Here is a 12,712-nt window from a genome sequence, read left to right as displayed (position 1 = left end):
GGAACCTTGGTCAGTTGAGGTTTTAAAAGATGAACTTATTGAGTTCGCTGATATATCTGGCCTTCACCCAAACCTCTCTAAAAGCTCTTCGTTCATGTGCCAAGTAATCCAGACGAGAGGGCGATTATCAAAGACATCATGGGGTTTCAAGAGTGTAAGTTACCTGTGAAATTTATGGCTGTTCCTCTCATTAGCAGTTGGCTGAAGTATAGGGATTGTCTTCCGTTTATTGAGAAGGTGAATAGGCGGTTGTTCTCGTGGAAAAACAAGAGCCTTTCCTATACAATATGCTTGCAGCTTGTCGTTTCTGTGCTGGCTCCCCTCCATGTTTTTAGGGCTTCAATCTTTTTACTTCCCAAAATGGTGACCAAAAAGATAGAGAAGATGACAAGGTCCTTTTTATGGGCAAGTTGTGAGTTGGTTAGAGGTAGAGTTAGAGTTGCGTGGAAAGATCTTTGTATCCCTAAGTCAGATGGTGGGTTGGGTATTCAACTGTTAGGAGTTTGGCATGTTGCCTTAATGGCATATCACCTTTGGAGTGTGTCCTCCAGGAGAGAGTCCCCTTGGATTTAGTGGATTCACTCATCTAGGATAAAAAGGCATAGCTTTTAGAGCCTCAAAATTTCGTGGGACTCCTGCTAGAGCTGGAGAAAGATTCTTCGTATGAGGGACAAACTTAGAAATCCTGTTGGGGGTGACTATTGGGAATAGACATGATAGCTCGTTATGGTATGACAATTGGCATCTCCTTGGGCCTCTGGATGCAATTATCCTGGCTAGAAGGTTTTATGAGTGTGCATTAGGTTATAAAGCAAAGGTGAAGGATGTGCTTGTTGATGGCTATTGGAATTGGACAAGCGATAACCAAACTAATTTCCCTCCTTGGAATCAAAATATCGAACTAGCAAGAAACCTAAGAAAAAATTTTCTACACGAGTCGGAACATAAAACTTAAAAAAACAATTAAATGAACAGATTGGATAAAAATACAAAAAATTCTCAGATAAAAACATTAAAAACATAGATAATATAGATAAAAAGTAAAAAATTATTGGTGGCCCCTTAGTCCTGTAGTATTCATTTTATTTTTTTAATTTTTATTTTATTTTTTAATTTTTTTAGTGCTCAATGAAACCTCCATCATTAATTTGGCCCAAAAGCTGGATTTTGTCCATGGGAGACAAGGGATGGAAAAAAAAAAAAAAAAGTGAAATTCTCATATCTTTCACCAGTTAATGCACCGGTCGTTTGGAAGAGTCTCATTTGGATGGGAACTTCTGTGCCTCGGCACACTTTTTTGTTGTGGCTTGCTATTAAGAAGAAGCTTCTCACTCAAGATAAGATGAGGGCTTGGAGAAAGAATGAGGAAATGGTGTGTGCTCTATGCAACCGTTCAAGAGATTCACATGACCACTTATTTTTCATGTGTACTTACGCTAGGGACATGTGGAAAGCTATCCAGTTAAAAGGTCATTATGACTTGCCTTGTATGGGATGGGATAATATTGTGTCTCAGAGTGCAATGATGTTTAAAGGAAAAAAAGATAAAAGCTATTATAGGCAAATTTTTATTAGGGGCTGCCGTTTATTTCATTTGGCAGGAAAGAAATTTCAGGCTTTTTAAGGGTAAAAGAAGGAATGTAGAAGATGTCATTAGGATTACTTGTGAGGAAGTCAGGCTCTGGTTGTTCAGCCTTAAATTCAAAAATAGTGTGGGGGTTTGTAAAGCCTTGGAAGAATGAGGATTACCCGTGGATTGTATCAGGGGGGTGAATTCTTCTAATGTGTGAGACCTTGAAGGGTAATGGGCGCTGGTTTGGTCAGATGGATGATATGGGCGGTCCATGGCCAAGCAAAATCTTTGTTAAGGAATGCAGAGTGTTTAAAAATTACCATGCCAATTCTAAAAAGAGTAGTCACGAGAAGAAGATATGAGGGAAATGGAGAACTTTTTCAACTAACTTTGTTTTATGTTTTCGTATACAGGTAAGCCTTTTAAAATTTGGATTAATTTACTCTTGTATCTTTGCTGAAAAGATGCTGAATGTTTTGGATAGGCAAGCAGGCAGGGGTTATTGTTTCAAGTTGGAGATGTTTATTTTTTTATTTTTATTTTTTTGTTGATTTTGGTGTAAAATGGGAAGATTGAGAGTGTTAGAGATCTCTCTAAAGGTTGTGATGTTGCCTCCGTTGGTGGCATGGTTTGGCATTCAGGTCTTTGTTTCTGCAGGAACATGATTGGAAAGGGTATGGGCAGCATGAGGATGATCTGAAACTGTATAGTTGTGGAAATTCACCAGAAAATTCTGTAGTTGTGCGACTGCAGATCTCTTTCACTCCTTTGTTTATGGTCTGTGTGGTTGGGTTTTTGTGGCAGGTGTGTTGCTTATGCAGATATAATTTTCCATCAGGTTTGCTTGCTGGAGTGGGGTGCTACTGCCTATAATAGGCAACTGCCTTTTTTGTCTCCAGTTAGGGTCTGTAGGTTTGGTTGTGCTGGATAAAGAAGATAGCAGCAGAAATTGCCTCTTTGGGTGCTTGCTAGGTTGTGCAGATTTTTGTTGAGTAGGTTTTTGTGGGCAATAGAGTTGTCTAGCTATGCATATGTTGGTTTATAATGCCCGTTTATAGGGTCTGTGTGCTGTTTGTTTTTGCTGCAATCCCAGGATCTTTTTCTTCTCCTTTTGATTGCTTAGTTGCTGGGCTCCAGGGATGGTTTCCTTCCCTTGGTGCTCCTTTTGAGTTTAGCAGCTCTTAGGCTTGTCTAAGGGTTGTAAAGATGGCAATGGGCCAGAATTGGTACCCCTTGGCCCGGGCCCTAGCCCAAGCTCGACCCCATGACAAAGGCCTAGTCTCGGCTCGGGCTTGTCACTGGGATAACGAGTAAAGCCCAAGCTCAGCCCAACTGACTTTTAGTAATCTCAATCTCGGCCCAAACTCGCCAATTTTTATGATGTGAATTTTTAAATATTAATAAATTTCAATTTTTTTATATTTTTAATTATAGAAATAGTTTTTAAATATTAATTTATTTTTTAATACTCACTGAATATTAATAAATTTCAATTTTTTTTTTATATATATGTAGGATAATTTTGTAATCAGATATATAGTATAAGGGTAATTTAGTAAATTAATAGTAAAATTATCGAGCCAAGTCGGGACTGAAGACGTATCCATGCTCGGCTTGTACCTAAGGGCGAGCCTTAAAATCAATCTTAGGCCCAAGCCCAAGCCCTCTAATACCGAGTAAAACCTGGCCTTTTCGAGACAGGTGGAGCTGGGTACCCAGAAATACTGTGCCTATTGCCGTGTCTAAAGAGTTTGTTGTAGCTTGTTATTCATTTATACTTTAATACAATTACCATATTACCTAAAAAAATATTAATATTTCATAATGCCTGTGGGCTAATTAAGAAATAGAAATAATTTCTATTTCATCCTAATTAATCATAAAATATAATATTTCCTATGGGTAAAATGATTATATTAACATGATTAATTACAAAACGATGTCATTAACTTTAATATGATCATAATAAATATTACTTAATGCATATATTATCATAACTTAGATGTTGTGGCTACTTTAAATTAATCAAACATATAAAATCATATGAGATCACAAAATTACAATATATATTATTGTAGATAACACAATATAATACAAATTAGAGTATGAATATTACGTTATTTATGCATAAAAGACCAATATGCACCATGAAAACCATCACACGGATCATCACATACTCCCACGCGCCTCCATGACACTCCCATGTGTTACCATAAGCCCCCATACTCCGCTCATGCGCCATCACGTGCCTCCAAAAGGTTCTCACGTGCTTTCACAGGCATGCCACGCCCTATAGTCAAATCGGTTTAGTTTGACCTGTTGATTGGGTCGGGTTGACTCATTTTGACCCTTTGATTCAATTTGTCCAGTTGACTAATTCGTTAACCCAGTTTGACCCATTGACCTGATTTAACCTTAGACTGGTTTTGGTGGGGTTAGGTTGACCCGTTAACTAGTTTGATTGAGTCAAATTGACCTACTTTGACCTTTGACATTGGCAGGGTCAGTTTGACCTGTTTTTGACCTTGACCGGGTCAATTCAACCCATTGACCTGGTTTGATCATGTTGTCTTGACCCGATTTCTGCAAATTTCAAACCCAGTTTTTTGCAATTTTTAACAGTCCATTTCCAACCTATTTTTAGTGTTTAAGAGAGGAAACTTGAATATGGACTTATGACCTGTGCCAACGGCAGCCTAAATGCCGCTGTCGTCCCAAATCGGCGTTGTAAACAGCGGACGAAATCGCCCAAATGATGATTTTTCCTAAAAATTTAAACCATAATAACTCAATGTTTTAAAACCCAACCCGGGGTGCAACTCGGCAAAGTCTCCGGGTCCCGGGTTGACCGGTTGACAACAAATTTTAAAATTCAGCAAATACACCCCTAAAAATTACCTGTAAGTCCCTATATGTTTGAATTTTATCAAACACACCCTAAATGCAAATCGACCGGCGACCGATTGACGGTGGCGACACCCCAGATGCAACCCAATCGTCCCCTGAACCCATTTTCATTAAAACCTACCTAAGATCTGGCCGAAATCAAACCGACGCCGACATGGGTATTCCAGGCCAGATCTCATCCACGCCGGCGTCGACAACCCTCCCCATCACTCAGGAATCACTCCTCTCCTTCTCCCGACCAAAACCCACCTCACCCCACCCCCGTTAGCCTCTCCAATCGCCGGCGAAATCCCATCGTTGTGGCTGCCAGATTTGTTCAATTTCCGGTCTATTTACTCACTGGAAATCAACGATCTCACCAGCATTACATTCAACGGCGCTTTATCTTCAAAAGCCCTAAGGTTCCGACCGTCAATTGCTCGCCGATCATCCACCCAAATCCTAGGGTTTTGGGTGAATAGGAAAAGTAGAAACCCGACCCGTTGAAGCTGTCGGGGTCCCGGTTGAACCGGTTGAACCGGCCGGGCCGGGCCGGGTTTTAAAACAATGTAATAACTTTGTAATCATAACTCTGATTTTGGCAAATAATATATCATTGGAAAACTCTTTCAACAAAGATTCTAATGATAGCAAAATCAAAAACGGATATGATCTATACTAAAAGTTATGCCCTATTTACAGTTACAGGTTTTAATATAAAAAGTCCCAATTTCATGCAATATACTCCAAATTTGCATTCATATACCAAGGCATAACATACTAAAAAATAATCATGGCAAAACAACAACATCATGGCAGGCAGAGATTATGAACAGGCAATAGGCTCTGATATCACATGTTGAACATTTTTCATTCATATTAATAAAACATGTATATAGCCAAATCATATAAATTCATACACATGTTCATATAAAAATGCAGTGGAAATAAATTAACACCAACCTTCCGTCATAGCAATTTGATGTTATTGTCTTCTTTAAAGATTACAGATTCTTCCAATGCACTGCAATTTCTTAGAATGATGATTTTGGGAATATCGGATAATTAATTGTGTGTATTGGGGACCTATATCTTCTCTCATTTTAATGTACACATAAATCTTTTCATCAAAAACAATTTATGGGGATAACTGCCCAACTGCTGTAATTAATTATTTATAAAAATACAATGTAAAAGTGTAGGACCAAATAGTAATTTAAGTCAATGAATTTTAATTAATTAAAATTCTAACATAAAAAAGTAATTTTCTTGTAAAGGAAACACATCCTCAACATTTGATACCGCCATTGACAGATCGGCATCTGACATGACCGAGATACATATACAGCTAACTGGGCCAATAGCAAGTGAGATGCCCCAAGGACCCATGAGATACCTACAGGTTAGAATCAGAGAGGGTAGGTTCAAGCCTAGTCGTAGTTCATGGTGGGCTGGCCACTGTAAAGGGCCTAAAGGCGTAGCTTGCTCAGCAGAGAGTTTATTATTTTGGTCATTTGGGTTTAGCTTAAATAACACTAAGGCCCAATAAAATCTAAAAGTAACACTTAGATTCTTATAATTTAAAAACCTGTTTGAAGAATTATTGAAAATCTGTTAGTTTTTATTTTCTTATAATTAACGAAATTATTCTAAACTTTTTACAGAATTTTCAAATAACAGTCGTTTATTTTTCTTATAATTCTTATAATTTTAAATTTAATTTACATAAAACAAGATTAGAAGTCCAACAAACACAGTTAATGTAAAAAAAAGGATATTAAAATTTTAAGGGTGATACAATAATGTAAAAATAAATAGGAAGTTATCAAAAATGCTAGATTTTTTATGTAATTAGTACAATTCAAACAAACAACCAATGGAGGGCAGTCCTTAAAAGATCAGGACCCTCTCGTGATCTAAACTCACCTGAGTTTTTAAGGTTCTTATAATACATGTACATTTGTATTTATCTATAGTTCATATCTATTTATCTAATATATTTTGATTATATAACTACCAATCACAAGCCTTTAAAAACTCAGATCTACACTCAAATCAAGAGAGGATCCTGGTCCTTCCTAAAAAAATTTATATTATGAATTCCTTCCTTGTCAAGAAGGATAAACCTTTTGGATACATATTAATTTGTTTTTGCAAAAACTCTTCTCTTTATTTGTCTCATATAAAATTCGGTTTGTCTATTTTTACAGCATTGTGCTGCATTTTTTTTTCTAATATAATTTAACTTTAAAGTTCTGATTAGTGAAGAACATCTTTCATCTCAAATACATTAAACTTAAGGTTGCAAAATGCATGTAAGCTAACTCTTTTATTTTCACAACAGTCATAAAGCAAGATAGCAAATAAAAATCACAACACATCCGATACATGAAATGAAACATAAAAAGGACTGAGTAAATTTATTACACTGACAACAATAATTAATCATATTTTACACGAGGAGGAATTCCTCCTTTTCATTGAATTGTTCACTTAAACCAAGATGGGCCATAAGAAGAGAAACATGAGTGAGCAACTCACCGCCTTTCCACAGCTGTTGACCGTGCTCTTTCCATCCACAATGACTTGCAGCATAAGTTAACATTTCAATCCACACTCCACTTATCATCTCCCATTTATTTCCACAACTGTTAGCATTTGATTCTCGTCGCAGTTGTTTCGCTAGCTTACATCCGTCAGATAGTATGGATTGAGTTATATGCCTTTTGCTGATCGTAATTTTGTTCATCTCTTGGCAAACTTTTTGAACACAAATGTCTCCAGTACTATTGAGTATTTTTTCTAAAAATTTCTTCACGTGCTCACATGTATCTCTATACCTTATCTCACCAATCCCTTTCGGTAGCATAGATGGACATAGAAAAAGAAGATACAACATATAATCTGATAACAGTTTGCTAATTTTGCAAAAACCATCTTTGTCTTTCTTAGAATCTTCTTGGTAACAAATATCAGTAGCAATATGCCATACCAGAAGGCTGTGGTCAAAATCTACATCAATAGTGCTCCAGCTGAATTCTTTAAGCTTTTCACAATACTCTTCACTCACGTGATCACCTCTCTGAGCCAGCAAATCTTTACATGACTTCGTTGTATAGTTGTCTTTGATTTTTTCAGCTTTATAGTTCAGCTGCTTGAAAATCATTTCTTGCATATCATTATCTACTTCTTTCCGAGACAAGTAATAGCACTCCTCTATCCATTTAGTGATATAAGGCAACTTCCGAACACCTTTAATGAACTTGCCAGCTTTTTTCTCAGCAATGCAAACTTTTATTAAGTTGTATTGTCCTACAGATGCAGACCACCTCTTTTTGGTGAAAAGTGATTCAAAAAAAGAATGCATCTTTTTGTTGGTCAAATATGATTTAAGAAAAGAATCAATCTTTGATATTTGTTCCTTGAACGAAGATATTCTTGTCCAGTCAGAGAAAAGAAATACGAGAAATGCGTAAACCTCTAGAAACACTGCCCCGACAAGAAGTAAGAGAGTAATGAAGATGTCGCTTAGATGATAGACATTGGTATCAATGACAACTGAGAAGACAATTAGTGCAGAAACAGTGCAAGAGAAGCTGATGAGACGAAGAAGAAATCCCTTCCTAGTATGAGTTACTTTGGTCTTGGTGTAAAGCACATCATACATAAATCCGAGCTCAATTTCTACCAGTTTAAAGGCCTCTTTATATGCCTCTGGATTGTCTGACTCCTTTTGCTTCTGAATGATGTTGTAGCACTCTATGCGGTCATTGAAGGGCAGAATCATGTTCGCAAAGAGATACTGAAACCTCTTGAACAAAAAATAAGCTTCTTCAATATTATTAGATAACTCCGGCTTTCGGCTCAAAGTTTTTTCATACGAAATTTCTTTCGGTTCCTCCATCAGTTCCATCTCAAAAAAATCTTCTTCTTTGGTTCCCATTGCTATTCTCATAGCATTTTCCACAATTGGATTTGTAGAGATCAAGTCCTCTTTAAACTGCTTGTTGCTTGCGGACCTGAGGGCATAAGTCCTTTCTCCATACTTGATGATTCCAGCAACAAATATGGGAATGGATACATATGTAAGGGCTGTATTGTTGAAAGATCGAATGAAGACATAAATCGCCACTCCAACTTCAACAAGAAGCCCGAGAAAGTGCCTTGTCCACAACTCATTGTCTTCTAAAGAGTAAGCCGTAATAGTATCAGGACCACCAAGGTGCAAGAGAAGAAAAGGTGCCCAAAATGTCTGGAGTCCAATATTGAATCGTTTCTTTTCACGATTTGCTTGGATTTTAGCCAGGTTGCCCAAGGCAACAGTTGCCACCCAATCTGCTGCCATATATGCTGACCAAATAATGATCTTTATCCAACTTGTTGTTCTGCATTTTCTCTGACAAGCAAACATGATGAGGATCATTTGTAAAAGAAGGCTAAGCAGAATCACCACTCGAACTTCCCATTCACTCCAAACTCTGACAATTTCTTCAGAAAATAGCTCTATCAACTTCATATTTCCCTAATGATCAAACACCAAGCAACTGAAAATTCTATAGTTATAATAGGACTTATGAATATTACAAACTTATTGGTTAATAAAAGAGAAAAGAATTTAGAGAACACTAAAATCTACGTAGTTCGAAATTTCCATTAGTGCTAGACGTAATAAACTTTTATGAAGAAATTTATATGCCAAAGAGTTATGTATGCATGGGTGGAAGATTTATAAATTTATATGCTAAAACATAATTACTAATTGACTAAAATTTCTTTATAATAAATAACAACACTAGTAAATAAATTTCGTTAATTCAATAATATTTTGGAACCACAAATTATAAGAATACTCTTATGATATTATTTTTCTTTAGGGTCTTACAATTAAATGGGTGCTTTTAAGAAAATTCTTGCATAAAAAAAATCTTAAAATAAATTGAAGTTTTTAATTCAACTAAATACATTCAATTGTTAAAATCCATCCCCTCCAAAGTGTTGTGTAAAAGACGCTATTAAGTACACATCCACATAATTTATTCTTTATTAAGTGTCCCCTTAAATATAAATTTTATGGTCCGCCACTAAGTATATATACTTAATTAAAGACGATACCCAGTAAAAGCTAACAATATATGTCATTGGCTAAATTGATCAACCATTACAATGTGTATTTCTTAATCACCAAACAGATATAATATTCAATAAAACTAAAATGTAGCCTGGAGTTTGTAAGTACATATGCTATTTTCTTATAACAAATAAAACACGAGTCTTTTATTAAAATAATTCACATACCCGGAAATGAAAGAGGTAGCACACAGTGACTGTTGAAGCTGTAGCAGTATATTGAGCTACTCCTGATGTTAAGTACTTCAACCAAGTGAAATAATTTAATGTTTTAGTTAAGTTCAGACATTGCGGGCCATTTTATAAAATTGGAAAAGCAAGAGAAAAATGTAACAGACAAGTTTAAAAATCCATATGCATGCATGCATGCTACACATGAATTATCCTGGTTGACGAATGACTTGTGGACTGGGGATGGAATAATAAGATGAAGTGTGGACTTGGATTACGAATCTCTATATCTTCCTGATGAAGCTTATAATACTGATGATTAAGTTTTACTGTTTTAATGACTTTCAATATTCTGTACCAAACATATCTTCACTGTTATAGTTTTCAATGATCGATATGTCTTTAGAAAAAGCTACAACATTCAATTCTGGTTTCCTTGTTTAGACTAGGCTCACCTCCATCTTTTCGGAATTCCATCGTATAAAGATGTGTTACTTAAATCATGGTGGACCTCCTTGATTAATTAGCTTAGGCAGGAAGTGCACATTAAATGACTTTTTACTTTAAAGTTGGATGCTGACGCTTGAGCAGTCAAATAATTTGAACATGGATTGCTTATAAAGCAATGAATTGATAAAAAAAAAAAAAAAAAAAAAACATATATCTTATATGACATGACCCTTCCTATCTTATAGGATCTGGACCCTCCCATAAGACTTGGGCGACTGAGACGTGCTATGTAAGAAAAACTGCGAAACCCATCTCTGAATTTAAAACATGATAAAGACATACAAAAACTTATATCCTTCTAAACTTTGAGATTAGAAACATTTGGTATCAGGTTTTCTATATATTTTATAATCAATACATGAGAATAATATATGACATAAAACATTAGTTGCTGCAGCTGAAATAGAACATATCATGCCACAGCCAAGATGAAATGATGTCGAGTGGCCAACCTTGAGTGAAATCACTCCTTAGCATGATTTTCCTGTTAACCTGGTGGGGGTAAAATAATTGAAAAGAGTGAATTGAAATACCCAGTGAGTGGATGCTTTTATATAACATTCAAACATGTAATGAAATGCTCAAGCAAATAATATCTTATTTCTAAAAATTATTTTTCAACATTTAACCTATTTCTCATAAACGGGCAATTATAAACTAAAAGTTTTTTCGAAAACAACATTTAAAGGTATACCAAATTATTCATGCTTTCTCAAAAACATCAATATAATCATATTTCAAAATCTTAAGTCATTTCTCATGAGCTAGCGTTAATCAATAATAAATGTTTCTCGTTTTTCTGAAAACTCATGCCGAAAATATCGCTCATAGCTTATACTAGAAGCTCTCACTACTACTAGCACCCAGGATAAAACTGTTTTTCAACATTCTGTACCAAACATATCTTCGCTTCAATGATATGTCTTTAGAAAAAGCTACAACATTCAATTCTCGTTTCCTTGTTTAAAGTAGGCTCACCTCCATCTTTTTGGAATCCCACCGTATAAAGATGTGTTAATTCAATCTTGGTGGACCACCTTGATTAATTAGCTTAGGCAGGAAGTGCATTTTAAATGGCTTTTTACTTTAAAGTTGGATGCTCGTGTTTGAGCAATCAAATAATTTGAACATGGATTGCTCATAAAGTAATGAATTGATACAAAGAAAAAACATATATCTTATATGACACAACCCCTCCCGACCCTTCCTATCCTATAGGATCTAGACGCTCCCGTAGGACTTGGGTGACTAAGATATGCCATATAGGGAAAACTGCGAAACCCATCTCTGAATTTAAAACATGATAAAGACATACAAAAACTTATATCCTTTGAAACTTTGAGATTAGAAACATTTGGTATCATGTTTTCTATATATTTTATAATTAATACATGAGAATAATAGATGACATGAAACATTAGTTGCTGCAGCTGAAGTAGAACATATCATGTCACACCCAAGATGAAATTATGTTGAGTGGCCCAATTTTGAGTAAAATCACTCCTCAAGATGATCTTCTTGTTGACCTGATAGGAGTAAAATAATTGAAAAGAGTGAGCTGAAATACCCAATGAGTGTATGCTTTTATAAGACATTCAAACATGTAATGAAATGCTCATGCAAATAATATCTCATTTTTCACAATTATTTTTCAATATTCTGTACCAAACATATCTTAACGGTTATAGTTTTCAATGATCGATATGTCTTTTGAAAAAGCTACAACATTCAATTCTAGTTTCCTCATTTAAAATAGGCTCACCTCCATCTTTTTGGAATCCCACCGTATAAAGATGTGTTAATTAAATCTTGGTGGACCTCCCTGATTAATTAGCTTATACGGGAAGTTCATTTTAAATGACTCTTTTACTTTGAAGCTAGATGCTGGTGTTTGAGCAGTGAAAGAATTTGTACATGGATTGCTCATAAAGCAATGAATTGATACAAAGAAAAAAAAAAAAAAAAAAAAAAATATATATATATATATATATATATATATAACTTGGAGTGGTGATAAAGCAATGAATTGATGCAAAGTAAAAGATAGTAATGATGATAAATGAAATGGAATATTTTAGTGATAAAGCAATGACTTGACGCAAAGTAAAAGATAGCAATGATGATAAATGAAATGGAATATTCAACATTAAATTACGCAAACTGAAGGAGTTTCGGAATAGTAGTAATGTAAGTGTGGACCTACAAATGATAATCGTCCCCACATTAAATTTTAAGTTTTGAAGGTGTGCACTGGAATTAAATTTTTAAGTTCCACTGTTTTTTTATTTTTTTAGTTTCTATTCGAGATTAACTAAGAATTTTCATTTTTAGTAGGAAAGTAGAAGTAATGTTATTAGAGTCTTAATTTGTGATGAGTAATGTTACAGTCATCGAAGGTTGCGCATCGAATCTGTGCATCGAATAATGTGATAAAATCTTAATCGT

At 35.2% G+C, this 12,712-nt stretch overlaps 1 protein-coding gene across 1 annotated transcript; it reads right to left on the bottom strand.

The window, feature by feature from the left end:
- Positions 1 to 6,911: 6,911 nt before the first annotated feature.
- Positions 6,912 to 8,975, bottom strand: LOC116119934. Its single transcript, XM_031405871.1, has one exon. It carries the CDS (start codon positions 8,973 to 8,975, stop codon positions 6,912 to 6,914), a length of 2,064 nt encoding a protein of 687 aa, XP_031261731.1.
- Positions 8,976 to 12,712: the final 3,737 nt, after the last annotated feature.

Source organism: Pistacia vera, unplaced genomic scaffold, assembly GCF_008641045.1.
Source record: "Pistacia vera cultivar Batoury unplaced genomic scaffold, PisVer_v2 Contig911, whole genome shotgun sequence".
In the NCBI taxonomy this organism is placed as follows: domain Eukaryota; kingdom Viridiplantae; phylum Streptophyta; class Magnoliopsida; order Sapindales; family Anacardiaceae; genus Pistacia; species Pistacia vera.
Note: the sequence above shows the minus strand (reverse complement) of the source record. Positions and strands in the feature narration are given on the sequence as shown.